Source organism: Dinoponera quadriceps, unplaced genomic scaffold, assembly GCF_001313825.1.
Source record: "Dinoponera quadriceps isolate SergipeBrazil2010 unplaced genomic scaffold, ASM131382v1 scaffold628, whole genome shotgun sequence".
NCBI lineage: Eukaryota > Metazoa > Arthropoda > Insecta > Hymenoptera > Formicidae > Dinoponera > Dinoponera quadriceps.
Genome location: NW_014554836.1, coordinates 1737503 through 1760950, shown reverse-complemented (window position 1 = coordinate 1760950; position 23448 = coordinate 1737503). Strand labels below are relative to the sequence as shown.

General features: G+C 43.2%; 5 protein-coding genes across 7 annotated transcripts; 4 read left to right on the top strand and 1 right to left on the bottom strand.

Moving 5' to 3' along the window:
- Positions 1 to 98: 98 nt before the first annotated feature.
- Positions 99 to 4255, top strand: LOC106742319 (protein zwilch homolog). The gene is made up of 12 exons (XM_014615168.1): positions 99 to 239; positions 326 to 398; positions 495 to 627; positions 955 to 1189; positions 1258 to 1416; positions 1960 to 2112; positions 2239 to 2443; positions 2941 to 3020; positions 3108 to 3355; positions 3440 to 3676; positions 3770 to 3882; positions 3962 to 4255. The coding sequence occupies exons 1-12, from the start codon at positions 120 to 122 to the stop codon at positions 4036 to 4038; spliced, it is 1833 nt and encodes a 610-aa protein (XP_014470654.1). The 5' UTR covers positions 99 to 119; the 3' UTR covers positions 4039 to 4255.
- Positions 4129 to 9791, bottom strand: LOC106742318 (centaurin-gamma-1A). Of its 3 annotated transcripts, none has more exons than XM_014615165.1 (13): positions 9626 to 9791; positions 9151 to 9383; positions 8677 to 8818; positions 8398 to 8529; positions 8104 to 8267; positions 7878 to 8020; positions 7600 to 7795; positions 7286 to 7388; positions 6669 to 6896; positions 6478 to 6595; positions 6068 to 6280; positions 5479 to 5626; positions 4129 to 5058 (listed from the first exon to the last, which is right to left on the bottom strand). In XM_014615165.1, exons 1-13 carry the CDS (start codon positions 9789 to 9791, stop codon positions 4888 to 4890), a joined length of 2157 nt encoding a protein of 718 aa, XP_014470651.1. In that variant the 3' UTR covers positions 4129 to 4887. The 3 variants fall into 3 exon arrangements, with proteins under 3 accessions (XP_014470651.1, XP_014470652.1, XP_014470653.1); XM_014615166.1 differs by having other exon boundaries at positions 6669 to 6893; XM_014615167.1 differs by lacking the exons at positions 4129 to 5058; positions 5479 to 5626 and adding an exon at positions 5643 to 5795.
- Positions 9792 to 10504: 713 nt separating this feature from the next.
- Positions 10505 to 14089, top strand: LOC106742258 (probable ATP-dependent RNA helicase pitchoune). Its single transcript, XM_014615013.1, has 8 exons — positions 10505 to 10885; positions 11023 to 11283; positions 11400 to 11714; positions 11799 to 12100; positions 12202 to 12354; positions 12636 to 12803; positions 13060 to 13237; positions 13745 to 14089. Exons 1-8 carry the CDS (start codon positions 10852 to 10854, stop codon positions 13912 to 13914), a joined length of 1581 nt encoding a protein of 526 aa, XP_014470499.1. The 5' UTR covers positions 10505 to 10851; the 3' UTR covers positions 13915 to 14089.
- Positions 14090 to 15605: 1516 nt separating this feature from the next.
- On the top strand, positions 15606 to 18786 carry LOC106742257 (zinc finger protein 93-like). Its single transcript, XM_014615011.1, is given in 1 exon segment — positions 15606 to 18786. A coding segment is annotated over 1 exon segment (2562 nt). The 5' UTR covers positions 15606 to 15647; the 3' UTR covers positions 18210 to 18786.
- Positions 18787 to 19950: 1164 nt separating this feature from the next.
- Positions 19951 to 23106, top strand: LOC106742235 (zinc finger protein 182-like). Its single transcript, XM_014614980.1, has 2 exons — positions 19951 to 20017; positions 20064 to 23106. The coding sequence occupies exons 1-2, from the start codon at positions 19951 to 19953 to the stop codon at positions 22565 to 22567; spliced, it is 2571 nt and encodes an 856-aa protein (XP_014470466.1). The 3' UTR covers positions 22568 to 23106.
- Positions 23107 to 23448: the final 342 nt, after the last annotated feature.

Sequence of the window (23448 nt, the reverse complement as noted above, 5' to 3'; positions counted from 1 at the left end):
CGCTCTGGCGGAGCAACGATCGAAGCTACACTCCGGCGTCCTTTCGCGCCATCTTCGATCTCGCTCCATTCAAATCGTTCAATTTCAAACGTACGTTGCGATTATGCAGAGGGATCACGATGGAACGTTTGAATAAGCTCTTGCCGTACCACGTCCAGGCCAGGAAAGTCAGGTTGTCGTACGTCGACGAGTTGTTCCCGGACCTCAAGGACGATCCTTATATCGTTCTTCACAAAAACGTGAGCGAGTGCGAGGATACGTACAATTCTCCTCTGCGCGATCTCGATCGATGCATGATCTCTAATGACGCGACCGTCTGCTCCAGGTGCCCGACACATCGCAATCCGCCGGCCACAACAGGGAAAACAGGGAGAAAAGTTTCAACGATTACTCCGCAAGTAATAAACATTCGCGTGTATCTAAGGATCTGAGAATCATTTGTGTGCAGTTTCATTGGAAATATGTGGAAGTCTGAAATGCTGAATGCTCCTCAGGACACGATGTCAGTGGCTCGCCCTTGGAATACTCATTCGGCATCTGCGGGTTCGACGACACGATCCTTACAACAAGACATAACTGGAGGAAGGAGGAGGAGTCCTATTTGCCGTTGAGTAGAAATGATGCGTGGTATGTGTGAAGATCTCCGCTGTTGTAACAGATATATTTTTTGAAGTAATTGGGTAACTGGAAGTGTAAGTAGATGTGAATATAAATTTGAGATGAACGATTAAATATGGATATATTTATTTATATGTATTCTGTGAAAACATATCTGGATGTACTTCACAAATTATATATTCTCATAATATATGTATCTGTCTAATTATCTTAAATTTATATCTGTATCTACTTATATTTCTCCTTTGGCATATATATACTTCAAAAAAATATATTTGTTAACACTGCTAATTCCTAAGATACTTTTAATCCATAGTGACATAAGTATCTCTTCAGCAATGCGTTGAACGTGTATCTAGAACATTTCGATGGCAATACTTTGCCAGTGTTAGCTCTTTGTGATGGGAAAGATCCCAGACAAAGCAAGCTTATCGGCAGCATTGTCCGTGATAACTGGTTCACTACATTAGAAGCAGTCTCTGTCGGTGTAGTGCCGCAGGCTACAGTAAGAAGTAAATACCCCAAACTTATACAGGAGCATCTTAAGCTTTCAGGCATGCAAGAGCATGATGTACGTAATAGGTAATGAGTATGTCGGTTTTTAATATCAGGGGCTTTACTAAGTGTCGATTTGTTTAGATCAAAATGTCTGTATTTAATACCTTCGATTTGTTCGGTGTCAAGCAAGAAAGAATTGATTGGGATAAGATTGCCAGGAGCGACTTTGAAGGAAATATTGACATCGAAATGCATTCGAGTAGCTTGGTGTTAAATCCGAGATTGTCGAAGAATACACTGGTATGTGTATGTAAAAGATGTATAAATTATTATATTATATAATATATATAATATTTAGGATTGGGTAATGACTTGATAATTCAGTTGAAAGTTTAAGAGTTAATAACTTTTAACTCAACTTGGTTGAGTTTAAATGAGTTGACTTTTAATTTAGACTTAGTTACTTTTTATCCATCAACTTTAATTTATTTACCTCTTTTTAGTTAAGTTAAAATACTTTTCATATAGCTTTGCATAATTAATTTTTAACTTTATTTTTATTTTTTTATCTTTAGTAAGGCTAATTTCATTTTAATCAGACTCTTAATTGAGTTAGTATTTTATTTGTGTAAACGTAACGTAAATCTGGTTAATTTATAGCGATAAATTTTTAACTTAATTTAGTTAAAAAGAAATTTACCCAACCCTGGTTATATTATATCACATATAATACGATAAAAATATATATCTAATAAATTTATTATATTATATATTTTATATTATATATCATTGCATACTTAACAATCATATTTGTTATCACTTAAGAAATACATTTTTCTACAGTTGGTTCAAGTAAATACTGCCTGGAAAGACAGTCTTTTGAAGGAGCAGCGGTCTCAGTTACTCTTGTTGAGTCAATATTTACTGATAATAGATGAGTATCAGAAGAACAGTGGACAGCAAAACTCAGTAAAATTTACAACGCCATATTTAGAGGTAAATTGATACTTCTATGTTTTTGTAAAAAATACATCTTACATAATTATATTATATAATTATATATATACATAATTATATTTTCCATATTTCTTTTTGAACTATATACACACACCCATATTGTAGAAATACGAAGCAGTAGCCGAGAAATTGAATCTTTTGCTGAACGGTGATATCAATTTCCGGAAATCCAATAACATCAATATCAAGGGAGTCGACTGTAAAAAGAAGGAAAACATCGAGATGGACGCGAAGCTGTCGGAACGCGTGCAAAACGTGTCTTTGAGGCACGACATGGATTTCACCGATCACCTGTGGAAGATACTTATAGGTGAGTGAATCTCCTACGAGCGGAGCTCGTCAGATCATAGAATTCCTGAATCGTGATTCACGTGGCAGGGGGGAGGATTTATACAACGCTACATAATTAGAAAACCTGTGACATATTGTGTTTGTTTTTGTGCCGCATTGCTCGCGTGCTAGAAACACTACGTTCTGATTGGTACATTTCTGGAAATCACGTGAATCACCACCCAGTAAACAAAGAAATCATCAACACAACGTCATTACAACGATACTTTATAACATACTTTATAACATGTAACATTTTCAAATAAGTAGTTCTTAATGTTGTACAGAACGTCATTGTTAACAATGTTTGACCCGAACGTTTAAAAATAATATTTCTATGTATATTTATACTCTATATATATTTTCATTTTATAATTAAAAAATTTCGATTTAACTCTATTTACTTAGTCAACCGCAAATTAATATATATTTTACGCATTTCCGACTAATTATACATCTTTCTCTCGATATACAAAGCGACCTCGGAGTACCCGCAGATGACAAGCCTCGTCGAAACGATTCTTATGGAGATTCTCGAGCACCGATTCGTGCCACAGGTAATCCACCGAGAGAAATCCACCCTCGTCTCGATGACGATGTAACTGCCGAGATTAATTCACTATGTGAATGTCACTACATGTTAGGCCAACGACACGAACTCGACGAGGATAATGAAGGTTGCGTCCGACATGCGTGGCCAAGAGATCACGTCTTTCATCAGCTGTTTACTGCTAGGCAGCGCGCCGTTGGAGCTCGTCGTGGACGCCGGCTTCGAGAAGCTCGCCCGGGATTACTTGTACATCCTGAGGGGAGCGCGATTGGTCGATGCGTACGACATCCGGCGGAAGTTGGCCAACGTGTCGTCCGGGGTCTTCAGCACGGAGAGCTACAGGTGAGCGAGTTGCACTAAATCAAGCGGATCGAATTCCCAGTGAACTCGCGTGGTGGTGACGACTGTATCGAACCTGAATCGCAGGAAGGGCTTGCTCACGTTGGCACAAATTCACATCAGTTTGGAATGCATGCTGCTCATCGAGACGCACCTGGAATGCCCGGCCGAAAGCTTGCAGAGCGTGTTCGCCCACGTGTACAAGGAGTTCCTCTCGGAGCTCTCGTCCCCGCTACACCACCACGCCGAACTCTGCGGCCGAGTTTACGCCTTGACGGTGCCGCTCCCGGCCGCGATAGTCAGCGAGTTAAATATTCTAAAGACGTACGTAAACCTAATCTAAGTATCATAAAGTTGACTTGACGAACGGAGTCGATATACAGAGAGTGTTTCTCGCAATCCGCCTCGTCTGCTTAGAGATCCTACCGTGTGGAGAGCCGCCCTCTCGTCTCATTCCGCCGCATCGACGTTAACCACTACCATGTATTACAGCAAAACGCCTATTTTCCCGACGAACGTTTATCCTACAGGTAAAGTAAACGATAGAAATCGTTTAAGATGGATTTACTAATGGGTGTGGTAAGCAAGTGTTCCATTGCTCGCTTGCAGACGACGCGGCTACACAGAAGGAGACGGTTCACGGTGTGAGCGCCACGTCGTCGTCGTCGAGGTACAAAAAGCTGTGAGTGTACGCGCGCTCAAGCAGCAGATGCGGTGTTCGCCGAGCAAAACTGAACGAAACTTCAGAATTGGTGCGAATGAACGGGACGCAGTGCGAGGTAATGAAACGTTTAATTGATCAATCAAATCAAATAAAAATTATAAGAGTTATCCTTCAAATACATTACATGTATTATAGATATACATATATATATATATAAATATAAACTACATTTATGAGTGTTTGTACTCTCAGTCATTGACAATTATACACTCGAGCATGCTATTAGTCCATCCTCCGTCCGACACAAACCATTTGTTATAAATATTCTATTGCAAAGTTTACTTCTCCGTCCCTTCCTCTTTTTTTTTTTTCTTTCTCGTTTTTTCTCCCCTCCTCAAGAATCGCGTGTTCAATGTACAAAATTTACGCGTCACGTCGTAGATAAGATTTATCGTAACTTTTAAATATGTCGCATTTAAAAAATTTCTCGTCAAATTCGGAATGAATTTTCGTGCGGGCGGCGTGTTTTAAAATGATCTCGACCGTTTACATAACCGATAAACTTTTTACACTTATATATATATAATTTTTTTTTCTTTTCATACAGCTAAAACGCTACCGTAGAGAATAAATTTGCGTTCCAATCTCCCGTCTCAACATACTTTGGCTGCTCTCCTCCGGACGAATCCATCGCTCTGTCAAAAATGATAAAACCTCCATCCCTCTCTCCCCTCTTCTCATAATAAGCCACTAAAAAACGAAGCATGGCTTTCTATGTATACCGTAAGTACACCAGTTTCTCGATAGCGATAAGACGCGCAGGCAGGGTTGGATTTATAAGGCATTACTCTTCTCTACATCGTCTTGAATACTAAGACGCGTCCGCGTCGTCCATCCCGGAGACGCTGGCTTGCTCTAGAACCTCGAGCAGCTTCTGCATCTCCATCGAGTCGGACGAGTTGTCCAGCGTCTTCTCCAGAGCCCGCACGTACGACATGCACGTGCGGCCCTCGTGATCGAGATTCTGCGGGTTCGCTTTGTGCTGCAAAGTTCCCAACGAGCATGTTATAGTACACGGTGGAGGGACCACTATGTGGTCATGTAAAGCCCGTATCACACTACAAACGGCACTCGGAGTCAGATCTTGTATTTGAGATCGTCTCAAGTTTCATCTTCGGATAATGTACGAATTGGCTACTAAACATTCGAAGACTTCACTTAAGACGATTTCAAATATAAAGTCTGGCCTGAGTATTGGAGATTGAGGATCGCGGATTAAGCGGGATCTACAGAGAATTTAAGCTCTAAGAAATTGATCAATCACAGTCGATTATTCTCCTCACATTCGACTGGTGATTGGTCAATTTCTTAAGGCTCAGAACTTAAATTCTCATTGTAGGCCCCGATATATAGCAGTCTGTTCGATCTCCATGTCTGACACAAAAGTTTGATGAATTCGTACCCATATCAAGAGCTGCGCCATCGCCAGGTTCCCGGTCGCGCAAGCCAAGTGCAGCGGCGTTCGCAGATCTTCCGGCTCGTTGACCGGCATATTGATGTCCTCGTAGCTGCACCGAGTCAGACAGAACGTGAACACCCTCATGTTTCCTCTGTGGACACGGAACCTGATAGAATCTCGCCGGGTGGAAACACGAAGCGGAATTAACCTTTCGACTGTCGGGTGCTTTCCGACAGAGGGGAAGCAAGTCCGTTATCTTTTTACTACGCTTCTCATCAGCAGAACCACATCTTCAGGCATAAACGCTGGTGAAATGAGGCCTGTGATGAAGAGACGCTTGGATTCTAGGGTCTTTCTTAAGGTCGCTCAGAACTTTGGAGAATTTCCCAAAGTTATTCCACATCGCATTTATTAATCTGGATACACAATAGGTGTAGTGAGCGTTTAACTTTTCGCTCTAAGCAATAAAATATAACAATTTTACTTACTATATCGATTATAAATCCGGACTAAAGGCTTACTACACCTATTACGGGTCCGGCAATCGAGAGGTTAGTTCGCCGGTCGTTGAGGAGACTTTGAGGGTTCTTACCGACAGACCGAGTCGATGAGCAACTTCCCCAGGGGAACGTTCGGGTTAATCGGTGGTAAGAAGAGCTTGTCCTCGTACTTCCATCTGATCCACTGCTCCTTCTCCTCCCTGGACGAGTCCGAGACGGGTTTCTGCTTACCGTTCAAGCAGTACTCCCAGACGCTGTTGGCGATGTTATTGCCAAGAGCCAGCATGACGCTTAAGTGACCTGCGCTAAAAGTCGTCGTTGAAGATGTATCGTCAAGGATCAAGTGTCGCGCGTTGGTGAATGTTGACAAAGTTGACTAGGGATGTGTGATAGGACATGGAAGTATCGATATCATTAATGGTATCAGTATCGGTACAAAAATATTGATACCAGTATCACCAAAACAATCCCTACACGGGAGGACTCCTCGCGTTACACTTACGACCAGTCGTCCAGGTCCAAGGATCGGACCTTGGATATGTGTGAGCCTAGGTTCCTGTGGATGCCGGAGCACTCGATGCACATCAGGACGCCCAGGTTTAGGCTGGCCCAGTCGGGATCTGAACACAGGGAACGGAGTGAGATAGAATCGAAAGATGGAGAGAGAGAGAGACCAGACGTTGATCTACTCACTCGAAGCGCCGCAGTCGACACATGCGTCGTTCCCCGAGACCTTGTTCTTTATGCAGTGCATCTTGAAGGCGTCGGTTTCGTTTTTCTTGTCGCCGTCGCTGTTCTGCAGGCTCGACAGTATCTGCTGCTCAATCGCGCTGATCCAGCTGTCCCGGTCCTCGGCGTTGTTCGCCTCGAAATGCCACGTTTTGTTCTCCAGCGAGATAATGGAGAATTCGAAACTATCTTCTGAGAACAGATGTTTCGCGGTTAACGCGAATGTATGTTTATCTTAATTTCGTTTTAAATTAATATTTATTATTTAGATAATAGTGCAATAAATATATATAAGTAACTTTGCTTGATAATATTAAATGTATGAGCGGGCCCTTTAATAAACCCCTTTAAAAACACGGCACTGAGCCTCACGACTTTCTTAAATCGGTCGCTGCGAAAATCAACAACAGGTGGATATCAAACTCCTGTTTTAGCGGAATTTGAGCTTCCAGCAAGCAAATTGCTCTTTTGGAAAATTGGAGAACGTTTGACTATCCGGATAATTCCGTTAATAAGTCTATCCGGAACTATCCGTTAATAAGTCTGATGTAATAAAATAGTTTGAATAGCGGATAGATTACCTTGAGCGCTATACGACTTGGAGCCCTTCGGCGTTTTGCCAGGCACCTTCACCGTGACGTATTGCAAAAGTATCTCCTTACCGTTGGTGTCGTTCATGTAATCCTGAAAACGCTCTCTCCTGGTAAATTTATCACACTAACACGCGAACACAACGTTTGGTCTACAATTGTGCTCTTTGCGTCTTGTTTCTTGCTGTCTTTCTTCTGTTAGAACTTCTATTTACTTATCTTAGAAAAGATATAAAGAGCAAGAAACAAGAAGCAAAGAGCACACATTGTAGATCAGGCATTGAGAAACCTAAGGGAATAATTACATGCAAGCTCGAGTGATAAGTCAAACGGCCGTCTTCCAACAATGTGACGTATTTCTTCTTCCACTCTTTCAGAGACTTGCTGCTCCGTTTGAACAGGTAGCCTTGCTTCACCGGTATCTCCCTGCCAACGCCCATCTCGCCCATGTACTTCTCCTTCTTGGAAGGTGTGAATATGTTCGATTTTCTCCGGAACTTCCTGCGGGGAAAAATCGCACGAACGTTGGACGAACAAACCCACGGAAACATGAGGAAGGAAAAGAAAAAAATGTGTCCCGCACCTGATGGTAGTCGGAGTCAGGATCGACGTTCGCAGTTCACCGTGTTGGTTCTGCATATTGTGGAAATTGTCGTTCAGCAGTCCCGAATCGTTCGGCACGGAGCTGTTGTGAATGGACCGGCAGTCCTCATCTTTCTCCGAGGTCTGTTGAGCGGGGGGATTAATTCAGTTAAATCCTCGGTTATTTATTTTCGCGAGTCAGTAGCGAGACAACTCGGACAACTCACGTTCGCTTTCAACGAATTCGTGCTCTCCACCTCCTTGTTGTGAAGATGCACGGTCTTCGTGATAACGGGCACCGGAAACTTAATATCGCTCTCCGTGCTGTGCTGAGATACGTCGCACGGGAAGTGCCTCGTGGATGTGTTTTGTTGTATAATTTTTTGACACACTGAAATTGTCATTCGCGCGTTCATCGTAATCAGTGGCGAGTTCCGAGTTTCAAGCAATTATGCGCACGGATTATCGGATATTTTTAAGTGCGAGCGTTCGCTCGAGCACGAACATATATACATTCTTACCGTCTTGAAATACTCTCTCGACGTTTAAGCCGTAAATGGCGCACGTCTCGTAGTAAGGACACCTCAAGTCACAAGCCAATTTCCGCGGCTTAACGTCTTTTATGACACGTGGATTGCTGTCGTTGATTGAATCTACAAAGGTAAACAGAGGTTTCAGCGCAATGAGAGTGAGAGAGGGAGAAAAAAGAGAGACACAGCAGTTGATAAAACGTTTTAGAGGAAGAGAGAAAGGACATGTGTGTGTGTGTGTGTGTGTGTGCAAAAACGACAAGTACGCACCTTGTACACCTACAAGTATTTTTGGTACCTCCGACATATTCCGGAAGGAACACATTCTATTGTAGAAACCACAAACTACGGAGAAACTCTCTTCATTTTCTAAGCTGAATACAAGTAACAGAGCATCTATCCAAGCGGAGAACTGAAAGCAATGATGTATTCATTCGTACTTAATACAGTATGTTGACTGGCCAGAATGGTAGATCTGTTCGTTTTTGCTGAACTAATATATACATATGGAACTTAAAAAGAAACGGATATATAACTGAGATTGAAGGAAAAAGAAGAGAACTAATACAAGCTGATGCAACTAGTTCAGCAGAGAGGAAATGACCCAGGATTGTATTTTGAACTCTCTTTTATCGATAAAATATCAGATACTCAAATAGTTCCTGAGTCACTTTTAGAGATACTTTAAAATAAGAGAAAGTTCAAAATACAAGCATTAATATAATGCATAACTTGTTCCCATACCTGAGCTTCAGGCACACCACCTTCGTCTCTAATTAAAAGAAGATAACTCTGATCATTGATGAAGACCTCCTTCTTGAAGCGACCGCCTTCTGGCGACTCCTCGTGCATGAAGGAACCGGTAAGGTACCTGTGAACCAGTGCTGATTTGCCCGAGTCTGAGGAACCGATAATTCCCAGGTGTAATTCTGGGACGTCCCTCGCAAGCGTCCACTCATGACTGTTGACGAAGGAATCTGGAGGAATTCAAAGCTACATGTTTCAAGCAACGCTACAATAATGCTGACTTATCAGTAATCCGGTAGATAATCATATTTGGCCTGTCACACTTGGTCCATCTCACTTAATAATCTTAATACATTAACTTGGTATTACATGTGTCACAAATATTATTGCGTTGTTACATCGTGTAATTTTGTTGTCACTACGTGAACAGATGCCACCGAGGCACACGATGCGAAATCAGTGGGGGATTTACCTTCGATCGCCACGACGTGCTCGCGAATTTGCTTGGCGATGTGCGCGTCCGGCACGAGATCGATAAGATCGTAAATGGCGTATATTGACGGGTGAACGCTCTCGAAACGCTGTATTTCCTGCCTGATAGCGAGAGAATGATCGTGCCCGCTCTGGCCAGTTGTCATCGTTCCTCTTTCGATCGCGTGCGATTTCACCACGGGCGGGTTGATTACACAAGTGACATAGTTACGAGATCGCGCGTCGGCGAGCGGCAGGATCTCACGGATGAACTCGGCTGAACTCCACGCTCGTCACATAACATATGTCAAATTCGAATATTTATAAACATTATCGCACAGGAAATTGCGGTAGTTGGTTATGTGACACACCGTCGTATCGTTGATATTTCACTTCTCCTCGGGGCACCGTTCCATTCGTCGCGCATGACGAGGAACGTCCGACGTGCCGATTGGCTATCGACATAGAGAATTTCGGGGTAGTCACGGAAATTTTCTCGAGATTGAAAGTTCCAAGGACTCCGGAAATTCACTAGTGGTTGGCCAATCGGATGGCTGGACTTCCAGGTCACTAGGCATTTTCAGTTTGGTGTTCATAGTTCGCATTGTATATCTGACATTATATTAAGTTCATCTTCAGATGCTCCACGGCTCGTTTCATTGGCTACGAAGCATCTGAAGATAAAATTAAAACGGTCCTAGCGCAGTTTACAATGGATTGTAAGAATACGTTCATAAGATGTAAGAATAAGAAATTTACCAATTATATTCGAATGTAAGGAAAATAATCGATTATGATTGGTTAATTTCTTACTCTTCCTTCATATTAACATACTCCTACTGCCTATTGCAGGCCACGTTTAAATATGTCTGACTGAATGAATACCGGCCTTAAGTCCAGATCTACGGTAACTGTTCACTCGCAGGTTAAAAGGTGATAGCACGTCGTGTCCAGAAGCTTCCGCAGACCACATTTTTGTCGTGTGTACATTTTTTAAAATAATTTTTAACAAGCAAAAGGAGTGAACTGAGAAAAACGCGAGCGTTTTTAAAATTTGAGCTTGCAAGGTGAAGTTAAGACGTGGAGCAGCATATGAAGCCAATTTTACAAGCTTTTTGGATTCGATTGTTGGAAAAAGTGAAGGGAACCTCTTGAAACCATTTTGAGAGAGTGAGAGAAGGACGAAGTGAGGTTAAATTGAATCTGAAGAGACAGACGCAGAACAGAATGGAGCCAGGATCTGCAGAAAACATTCCAGAAAGTAATATTTTATATCATACGAGTTATTTTCTTCTTTCATGTCCATACAACGCTCATATTTTTACAATACGTAACTATATTAACTGTCGAATGATATCATAACATTACTCAATAACACATGAACATAATTTTGTTTAGCATCTGGCACAACTTTGGGCTTACAAATAGTATTCGACAAGAGCTTCTCGGTGCTAAAGGAGAAGGTGTGTGAACAAACATTGAAGGCAGTCCAGGATATGGGCTTCACAAATATGACGGAGATACAGGCGAAATCCATCCCACATCTTCTCGAGGGAAGAGATCTGGTAGGTTCGGCCAAAACTGGATCCGGCAAGACCCTGGCGTTCCTAATCCCCGTAATCGAGCTCATTTACAAATTGAAGTTTATGCCACGTAACGGTACGTAAAATTTACAATGTGAATCTCAACTTGAAAGTATCAAGAAGGTGTGCTTGTGTAACAAAATCACATCGACCGCTTATCATCCACTATCGATATCTGACTGTCGGTTGCAGGTACTGGGTGCATCATCATATCTCCCACGCGAGAATTGTCCATGCAGACGTTCGGAGTATTGAAGGAGCTCATGAAGTATCATCATCACACATATGGCCTGTTGATGGGCGGTGCCAGTAGGCAGACAGAGGCTCAGAAACTTGGCAAGGGTGTGAACATCATCGTGGCCACGCCGGGACGACTGTTGGATCACCTGCAGAACACCTTGGACTTCATGTACAAGAACCTGCAGTGTCTGGTCATTGACGAGACCGATCGGATCTTGGACATCGGTTTCGAGGAGGAGTTGAAGCAGATCATCAACATACTCCCGAGTTAGTAGTGTACGCGCTTAGATTATGGTATACATACACATACATCCAGTTTTCTCATGATAACATTCATTGCTTTTTACGCAGAACGCAGACAGACCATGCTCTTTAGCGCGACGCAGACAGAGAAAGTGACCATGTTGACAAAATTGGCCATCAAGAAGGAGCCTATATACGTCGGAGTGGACGACGACAAGGACCAGGCAACTGTGGAGGGCTTGGAGCAAGGCTACCTGGTATGTCCGAGCGACAAGCGGTTCCTGCTGCTCTTCACATTCCTGAAGAAGAACAGGAAGAAGAAGGTCATGGTGTTCTTCAGTTCCTGCATGTCCGTCAAGTACCATCACGAGCTTCTCAACTACATCGATCTGCCAGTGATGAGTATACACGTGAGTCTTCGGACTTTTTTTCGCCATATCGCGCTCTATTCGAGTCACCGCGTCCTCGTGGAGGTTTTCACGTAGATTGAGTATACGCATCTTGGTAACAGGGTAGACAGAAACAGGTGAAGAGAACCAACACATTCTACCAGTTCTGCAGAGCGGAATCCGGGATCCTGCTTTGCACCGACGTGGCCGCCAGGGGCTTAGACATACCCAACGTCGATTGGATCGTGCAATACGATCCGCCGGATGATCCTAAAGTAAGGATACTACACACAGAAAAATACGTACCGTATACAAGTAAATGTTATTTCACACACTGCTATCAAGAAAATACTTTTCATTGAAGATATCCATTACTCGTAGGAAGAAAAGTAAACTGAGCAATCGCTTTTCTTAGCAGTAGAATAATATTTTTTGTGCGTTTATTCGTTTATTTCGTCCCGCTCGACGCTGAGAAGAGACGAATGATCGAACGATAGACATGAACATTTGCGGTCGGTGAATATGAATTTATAGCGTGTCGAATTGCGGTTTTCAGGAATACATTCATCGTGTGGGAAGAACGGCTCGCGCGGGGAGCAAGGGTAACGCCTTGCTCCTCCTGCGGCCGGAGGAGCTCGGAATGATTTATTACTTGAAGAAAGCTCGCGTGCCGTTACGCGAATATGAGATCAGCAACAACAAGATTTCTGACATACAGTTGCAGGTATGCGCGATAAATGTATATTTTGCACATATCGCAATTCTCTTCTATCTGTCTCTCGCTTTTTCTTATCTCTTCTTCCGGCAATACCAAAATGAAAAAGAACAGATTAGAAGCGAGTGATTCATGCTGTCGCTCGCTTTAGTGGAGACCAAGATCGAAAAGCTGGTCTACGATTCTCTACCGGCTTAATTAACATTCACCTGCGCGCATTTATTCTCCCGGAACTGATAGAGGACGGTTGTTGCTTTATTTGTAGCTTGAAAAACTGATCTCGAGGAATTACTACTTGCACACGTCGGCGAAGGAAGCGTTCAAGGCGTACGTCAGAGCATACGATTCTCATCATCTGAAAAAGATCTTCGATATCGAGACTTTGGACCTGACAGCGGTCGCCAAGTCGTTTGGCTTCACCGTGCCGCCGGCTGTAGATTTGAGTACGTACTTGACGGCGGATTTAAAAGATCACGTCCGGTATATAATTAATCCCTCTCCCCTCCCTGAAAATTAATCATGAATCTTTAGCGTGAATTCATGAAAAAATATAAATTTTCTCTGAAAACATTTCACGTTTCCACTTCGGAGGAAAAGTTAAGTGTGATCGATACCCTGAAGATGAACTAGAGGCGATGTTAAACATAAGATCCAAGATTACGAATACCGTCCTGCATCTTTTTCTCGTGCATGCATATGCTTCCTATTAGATCTGTTCGTTTTAGCTGAACTAGATTGCATTTTTGCCCTTAAACTGAGACAAGTGTATAATCTAGCGTTGAAGGAAAAAGGAACGAAGTTCCTGTACTAATTCATCTAAAACGAACGGTACCAATGTACAAAAAGTACCTGTTGGTACCAATTTCAGCATGCGGATTTGAATCTTAAAACAGCGCGAACGCGCGCTACTCTTCGCTCCTCCTTTTTATTGACTCAAGCATGCCTTGCAGAAGTGGGAGTGAGCAAGGCGACGCGGCCACGAAAGCGGCTCGGCGGTGGCGGCTACGGCCACTTCAAGGACCTGAACGACCCGGGTGCCGCGAAACGCCTGCGCCGCACCAAGACCTATCAGCAGGTGGGCAAGCGCGCGGCGGGAGACAAGCGGCAATTCAGCAGATAACCACGTCGTCGGCGTGCACTTTTTAACACGCGTGAGTCGCGAGCGACTGCGTCGTCGCGGCGTACGGGAGCACCTCGGCACTTCCGGGGTGTCGAGATGCGCCGGTACACTTCGCTACATTTGTACGGTTTTCGTTTACAGTTGCAGAGCGGAAATACATGTTAGTGTCGTTGAAGTAGCCTTAGTTCTTGACGCCACTCGCGCTCTCCAGTCGTCCCGCCAATTTTCCTTCCTACGTTCTCCGTAAACGTTTCCGTCCCGCTGCATTTCTCAACATACTATATATATGTGTGTGTATGCATATATATATATATATATATACACATCACATATATATATATATATGGTCTGTTCTTTTTAGCTGCACTTCTGATATGGTGCAGTAAGTTAGAGCGAGATAAAATATACTTATCTCACTCTAACTTGTAGCCCCGAGGAGCGCAGCTAAAATGAACGGATCAATAATCTGTGCGGAAAGAGTGTATCTTCTATATCGGACACATGATTGGTCAATTTCTTTCTGCATATGCATTATGCAACTATGCAAATTAGTCCGGACAGGATTTGGATGTTAATAGTACTGATTAAATGTAAAATTAACACTCAGTAAGTACCACAAAATTAGTACTTCCTACAGTAGTGAACGGGAAACAACGCTGATATAGGTCGGGGTGTTCGAGGAACGCACTATTAGCTCTAATCAGCGCTAACGAATCACTCTATCCTTATCGTATATCTAGTGAGGGGCAAAGATGAAATGAAACGTTAACGCTGATACGTGCTCCCCCGAACGCAGCTGTAGTAAAGTTACCTTATCAGAAGATTTTATTTGCCCGTTACTTGAAATAAAATAATCAGTGAAACGTGTATAAATATGTACGAGCAAGAAAATATAGAACGGAAAATATAAAAAAGATGTGTAATAAAGTATCCTTATTACTTGAGGCGGGTTCTATTTGACGCAAGCGTCGCTCTGTCTTTGTTCGACATCCAATGAGAAAGAGAGATAGAACGACGCTGGCGTCGTTGCGACTGTTAAGTGGAACCCGCCATTGACGGTACTCTATCCTAACCTCCATAGGCATGGTCGCATATGTAAATAGAACGTGAATAGTGATTCAAAGTGTACTTGAAATTGAGTGATACATGCACTCACAATTATATTCCTAAAGGATTTTCAACGGGTTAGTAAGATACTTATAAGGAAGGTTGGACGAATTAATTTGTCGAATACTCGACATTCGTCCCAGTTTGTACCTCGGCGTTTACAGATGTGAAGGCACTACCAGCGATTTGTGAGGTAAATTAATAGAACGTAGTAAGATAGAAATGTCGAAGAGACAAATTATCCTTCACATTAATTATCTGAGGGAACTATTATCAAAATTATCATCTACGTGATATTTGTGTATTTTTGAGTGATTTTCTTTTTTTTACACAGAGGCAAACGTAACGTCAAAAGTCCATTGATGCCGATATTCGTAAGAGATGTATGCCGTTTGAAGAGATACTATTGTATCTCATAAATATACGTGTACATATATAAGAAAATTATACATTGTCACTTAAGGTGTGTTTATACCGTGTCATAACATATATATATATATATACCGTATATATAACATATGTGTGTATGTAAGTAGCTAGTATCCTGCTATAAAACAGATTTCACATCTCAGCATTATCCGAAATATCCAGGATGTCGTAGAAAGAACATCTTGAGCACATCCGGGATGATCTTTAGGCATTGTAAGCTATCAGGGAAACTTATTCCTACATCTCTAATTTTCCACAGGTCTCGCCAAATGATGATCGTTGATTTAAGGTATGCATGCACGAACCGTTACAAGAAGGTTATCGAGCACTAAGACTATGCAAAAGTTTTGAAACCATCGAAAAGAAATGTTAATACAATGAGGAGAAAGTCCCTGTGCTAACTTGATAGATTACAAAAACAAGAAATGGCTTCTATGCTACGCGACATGATATACACATGTCCGAACTGCAACATAGACTTAATGATCATAATAAACAACAATCTCGAAGATAAAAATTATTCATTCAAGATCTCGCTAGCTGCTGTACACAAACTGGAGTCGTCGATGGAAGAGGTGGACACGGAAATACCTAAGAATACATTAGATTTAGATAATGCCTACGTGCAGAAGTCAAGTACAACAGACGATGAAACGAGAACATCGTGCATCGTCGCGAGCGAAAGTACCAATGAAAAATACGAAAGCTCGCTACACTTGGAGGATGATGACAACGACTGTCTAAGTGCTTATATCACATTTCCAAATAGAGAAGTTTCATATCAAACGAGCAAAGATACGAGGAAAAGGTGTCAGGAAAGTGTCACTCCGCCCCCGGATAATCCTAGCAAGTTGCAGAAACTGGAAACAGATGTGAACGTAACGCCAAGCAGGTCTCCGAAGTCGTGCAAACTCGACGCCGAACTGCTGAATTCTGATTACGACGGTTCCGATAATTTGATAAGAGTAAAATACGTGAGCGGCAACGTGAAGAGCGTGGTAAATATCAAGACGGTGGACGACGACGGGAATAATTTCATGGAGATCGTGTCGGTGAAGGACATCGTAGAGCACGGCGAGACGGACGGCAAAGAGGAATACGACGGTGCGGAGTACGCGACTGAAACGGAGGAGAAACTCGCCGACGAGTATTCAGTGAAGTGCGAGAACGTCAACAACAAGAGATGCCCGAGGATCGAGTGCAACCTGTGCGGGATACGTTATCTCTCGCAGATGAAGTACGAGTTTCACATGGAGAGGCACAAGCTGGACAAGATGGACAGGTTCGTCTGCACGATATGCGACAAGGAGGCGAGCACTGAGAACTTGCTGTGGGACCACTATTTCTACACGCACAAGAGCTTCGTGCGATACGTATGCGCGAAGTGCAACAAGTCGTTCGCGAGGAAGGCGAGACTGAACACCCATCAGAAGAGATACAAGCATTCCGGCAGCAAGGAGCTCTACTGCACCCCGGACATGACGAGCGTCGATGACCAGTCAGGGCGGGAACTCGGCAACTGCAGCATCTGCGGGAATCCGGTGACCGACCTAAACCCGAAGGCTATCAACGACCTGGTGACGTGCGCCGCCTGCGAGGACTCCGCCTTGTCGCTGATGGTCGACGGTGCTCAGATGAAGACGATCACGCCGCGGCAGTATCACTGCACCCAGTGTCCCAAGCACTTCGTGCACAAGGAGCGGCTGGAGTTCCACGAGATGCGGCACAACGAGAACATGAACGAGTTCGTCTGCAGCACCTGCGGCAAGGAGTTCAGGACGGAGAATTCCCTGTACGAGCACTACCTGTACGTGCACAAGGGCGCGAGGCCGCACATCTGCGAGCTCTGCGGCAAGTCGTTTCAGCTGAAGATGCGGCTGAAGGAGCACCTTCGCTTGCACACCGGCGAGAAGCCGTATCAGTGCGACGTGTGCGGCCAGCGCATCAACGCCATCAGCTCGCTGAAGCGTCACAGGAAGACCCATTTCTCCCACAGCCGCCACCATTGCAAGATATGCGGCAAGTCGTTCACCAAGATGCAGAACATGAATAGGCACCTGGAGAGGCACTGGAAGCTCGACAAGAACGTCTCGCTGCCGCACGTCTTCTCGTGCCCCCTGTGCGGTGAGATCCTGCCGACCTACCGTATGCTGAGGTCCCACATGGTGCAGACTCATCAGATCGACGTCCAGGACCCGCTGCTGACTAAGCAGAAGCCGTGGTACGAATGTAACGAGTGCGACGAGAAGTTCAAGCATCAGATGTCTCTGAAGGCGCACAAGGAGAAGGTGCACGAGGGCAAGGTCAGGCCGACGTACGAGTGCGACATATGTAAGAGCACGTACAGGATAAAGCAGAAGCTGGTTAATCACATAAGGATCAAGCACAACGGCGAGAAGCGCTACAAGTGCGCCCAGTGCCATCAAGGATTCAACTACACCAAGACCCTGTATAATCACGTTCTGCTTCATACCGGAAGGAAGCCGTTTTACTGCAGGTATTGCAACAAGAGCTTCCGACGGAAGGAGTCCCGGGACCGTCACCATCTCAACCACACGGAGGAACGACACTCCCAGGACTCGGACTCGGGCCAGAAGGTCTCATCCACCAGGAACATTTGCGAGAAACGCCCCAAGGAGCCAGACGAGGGCGAGATCTGGTGTTCAGAATGCGGTGAAATTTGTAACAATCAGCAAGAGGTCAGAATGCACCTGAACAAACACCTAGGCGAAAAGCTGAACAAGCTGCAGGGCGTATAGTGTTCGACCCATATTGCATGGGTCAAAAGAGAACTTTGTGAAATCACGTTAGATTTTGTGAAGGGTTAGTACTTGCGAGATATGATATAGTACTCAAAGATTCTGCATGCCGCAGACGGTCGCTCGAACTAAATAGATTAAGTGACTTTGCATTGTTTTTGACGAAACGATAATATTTTTAATACGTAATTACACTCACTTTCCTGTCGTATCTTATTATAGTGTTTGATCTTGTGTAAATATACACGTCTCCTCTGTGAAATAATTGTGAATATAAATATTGTTACACACGCACACACACACACACATATCCACGCGCATATGTGTGTGTTGTATGTCATATGCACATACACATTATATCATCCTGATTAAATTCCGAGACGTTTTATCCTGCAAAACTGTGCTCGAAGATCACTTCTTAAGTTATTTATTAACAGAAATATTTATCACGCGTCGGGTATAGGAGGTTTCACTCGTTTCGAGAGATTCTATTTATTACAAGGTAAACTGCAACGTGTAGCTACATAATGAGTATGAATATTACATTAATTTGCTTAGAGATTTTCTCATTAGACATTTACTTCTTATATTTCATTATTATAAACAGATAAGAATATATATTATGATTTAATCTTATTGAACTAAAGCTAAGATTTGAACTAAAATCTATATCAATGCTTCAAATTGTATCACTTGGCAGAAAATATGACTGATTAATTAGGTCTGTTCGTTTTCGGTGCACTACGGTACTGGTGCAATAAATTAGAGTGAGACAAGTATATCTTGGCTAACTTCATACACCATTTCAGCAGTGCAGCTAAAAAGAACGGACCTTCTGTGTGTTTTTCGGTAAGGAACTCATGGCGATTTGTTAACTACACATTATTTTGGAAGATAACTTAGATAATACATAGCCAATAAAATAACTTTGTTTACACATATTACACTGTGTTCCTTGCACCTCCTTATTTCTGGGAACTCTAGGGGACAGTTTCTCGATACGCCCTCTGAGACAATCATGTAATCTTATGTCAAGTCAGATAAGGAACGACGATCGTCAGAGGGCGTATCGAAAAACAGTTTCCTGGAAAACGCCAGGATGGCCACTCTCTCAAGCTTCACGTTCCTGTAGATTCGCAGTACTTGCAGTGAATATTGGAATGCATATCTCTTGAACTGATGCATGTAGGAACAAAAAACACACGTTTAATCATAAGTATTCGAAGTTACGTTCCTACGAAGATTTCTGTGAGTATGTGAAACTTAGAAGGAAGGCTCGACAATTTAATTTATCGTAAACAAGTACCGTATATTTATTCCAGTTTGTACTTCGGCGCTTACAGATATGGAGGTATTGCCAACGATTTATTAAGTAAATTATTGAATGCAGTGAGATATAAATATCGAGGAAATAAATTATCTTTCGTATTAATTGTTAGAGGGAATCATAACCTCAATTATTATGTGAATAAAATTTGGATATTTCTAAATAATTTTGAATTTTTTTATATATAGGCAAACATAACCTCAACAGTCCATTGATGCCAATATTCGAAAGAGATGTGTTTATACGAGAAGTGATTCTTATATCTCGTATAAATATTAAAAAAAAAAATGAATAATTGACACATTGTCAATTGAGGTATGTTAATGCTGTATATAATATGAGTAGTATTTTGCTATAAAATAACTTGGTGCACAAGATTTCTCGTATATCTCAGTATTATCCCAAATATCCAGGATGTTGTTCTTTGCTCAAGAGAATATACAAGAACATCTTGAGCATGTTCAGGATGATCCTAGATATTGTACATTACTGGGAGAACTTACTACTACATCTCTAACTTTATACAGGTCTTGCTACGAGCAATGGTCATTTGAGATATATATTATTGAACTGTTACAAGAAGATTATCAAGCGCTTGGATCCTACGCAAAATATCTTGGAACTGTCGGAGGAAAGCTTCGATACAAGAAGCAACTCCTTGTGTGAACTTAACAGAAGCAAAAAAATAGACGTGTCTCCTAAACTATACAAGATGATATACACGTGTCCAAATTGCAATATAGATCTAATGATCATGATAACCAACAATTTTGAAGATAACAATTATACGTTTCAAATCTCATTAGCTTCCTTAGATAAAACTGAGCAATCAATGGAAGAAGACACGCAAGCACCTGAAAATACGATAGATCATGACAACATCTGTGAGCTGAAGGCAAGTGTAATAGATGAAGAAAACGATGAAATGATGTCACCAAGCATTGTCGTAAACGAAAGTATCAGTGAAGTATACAAGACCTCGCTAGCCACACAAGAAGATGACAACTGCCTGGACGCCTTCATTACATTTCCAAACAAAAAACGCCGGACAAGTGAAGATGCAGAGAAAGATCAGGAAAATATTATTTTTGCGATAGATAACGACTCTGACAAATTGCAGGAACTAAAAGTAGATGCGACAGCGTGCAAACCCGACGACGATTCGTTGAATTCTGATCACGATGGTGCAGGAAATTTAGTAAAAATCGAATCGGTAAGCGCCAGCGCGAGTAACTTGACGAACGAAGTCGAGACAGGGAACGAGGACGACGCGAATGGTATGATGGAAATCATGTCGGCGAATGACGTCATGGAGTGCACACTTGACGAGGAGATGGACTGCAAGGAGAACGACAGTACGGTATACGTGACTGAGACGGAGAGAGATGGTGTCGATGACGATTTCGGGAAATGCGAGAATGCCTATATCAAAAGATGCCCGAGGATCGAGTGCAAGTTGTGCGGGACGCGTTACCTCTCGCGGGAGAAGTACGAGTTTCACATGGAGCGGCACAAGCTGAATAAGACGGACAGGTTCATCTGCACGATATGCGACAAGGAAGCGAGCAACGAGAGCCTGCTGTGGGACCACTATTTCCACACGCACAAGAGCTCCGTGCGGCACGTTTGCGCGATATGCGACAAGGTGTTCGCGAGGAAGGCGAGACTGAACACCCATCAGAAGAAGTGCAAGCATTCCGGCAGCAGAGAATTGTACTGCGGCCCGGACACGGACGAGACGAGCGTCGGTCGGAATGTCGATTTGAAGCAGGCACCGGTGAATTGCAGCCTCTGCAGGAACACGATAACAGACATAAATCCGAAGGCCATCAACGACCTGGTGACTTGCGCCGCCTGTGAGGACTCCGCTTTGTCGCTGATGGTCAACGGTATCGACATGAAGATGATCTCGCCGCGGCAGTACCACTGTTCCCAGTGTCCGAAGCACTTCGTGCACAAGGAGCGGCTGGAGTTCCACGAGATGCGGCACAACGAGAACATGAACGAGTTCGTCTGCAGCACCTGCGGCAAAGAGTTCAGAGCGGAGAATTCCCTGTACGAGCACTACCTGTTCGTGCACAAGGGCGCGAGGCCGCACATCTGCGAGCTCTGCGGCAAGTCGTTTCAGCTGAAGGTGCGGCTGAAGGAGCATCTTCGCACGCACACCGGCGAGAAGCCGTATCAGTGCGACGTGTGCGGCCAGCGCTGCATGACCACCAACGCGCTCAGGCTGCACAGGAAGACGCATTTCTCCAACAATCGCTACACCTGCATGCTGTGCGACAAGTCGTTCAGCAAGAAGCAGAATATGAACGAGCACCTGGAGAAACACTGGAAGAACAACAAGAACGTGCTGCTGCCACAGGTCTTCACCTGTCCCCTGTGCGCGGAGGACCTGCCTACCTACCGTATGCTGAAGTACCACATGATGCAGATTCACGAGATCCACCACCAGGACCCGCTGCTGACCGAGCAGAAGCCGTGGCACGAGTGCAACGTCTGTCACGAGAAGTTCAAGCATCAGATGTCACTGAAGGCGCACAAGGAGCGGGTGCACGAGGGCAGGGTCAGTCCGATATTCGAGTGCGACATCTGCAAGGCCTCGTACAAGATCAAGCAGATGCTGATCAACCACATCAGGAGCAAGCACGAGGGCGAGAAGCGCTACAAATGCGCGCAGTGCCACAAAGGATTCAACGACACCAACTCCCTGTACAATCACATTCTGCTGCACACCGGGAGAAAGCCGTTCCAGTGTGACCTCTGTAATATGAGCTTTCGACGTAAGGAAACGCGGGATCGTCATCGTCGCAAGCACACGGACGAACAGCCCGCCCAGGACTCGGACTGCGGCCAGACGATTACCGTCGACAACAGTCGCGCGAAGCGGCGCAAGAAGGTACGCAGCGAGGTCAAGGCCGAGTGCGAAAAGTGTCCCGATTGCGGTGAGAAGTGCAGCAGCCAGCAGGAGATCAGAATGCACTTGAACAAACACCTGGGTGAAAAGCTGAACAATCTGCAGTGCATGTAGCAATGCATGTAGCAATGCATCGCATCGGATGGGGATTTGCAACTCGTTATCGCGAAGTCTGCGCGAAATTGTAAAAAATTAATGAGGAATTAGTACTTGCGAAATACGATGGTGCTTGATTATATCGCACATTCAACGGGAGTCTTTTGAACTAAGTAGATTAAGTGATTTTACGTTATTTTTTTCGCGAAACGCGGTCGACGACGATTCCTTTAATGTAACATGCGACGTAGTTAATTCCATTTCCCCATCGTATTTATCGTTCTTGCGACACCTCTGTGAAATAACTGTGTAAACGTAAATATGTTTAATACACACACGCGCGCGCGCGCGCGTGTGTGTGTGTGTGTGGAATCAGTAAGTAATCATGCATTTGATGAAATTTTATCGTTTTACTGATGTAATACGATACTTTACTTAGAACGTAAGATATCCCATTTATGGGTCGAGTTTCCCAATTTTGCGGCAAATTTAGTTTATTAATGTATTAAAGAAGTACACATTATACTGAAAAATAATTATAATTAAATAAAATTATAATGAAAAATAATTATAATTAAATAAAATTATAATGAAAAATAAACATATATTTTTTTTATATTCTTTAGTTCATTTTTACAATTATCGTAAAATTACACTCAGAAACATTGTAGATATTTAAGAAAACAACGTAGAATTTATTTACTTACCTACTGCATATTACATAAAATTTATATTTCTTAAGAAATTTCACATATACTTAATGCGTACTTTTTTCTCTTGACCCAGAATTGGATATCGCATGACTTGTTATTGGGACGTAATGTAATTTACTGACACATGATTAGGACTTATACATTTCTAATTATTGTTTTTTTTTTATTTAGAATCGATTGACTTTA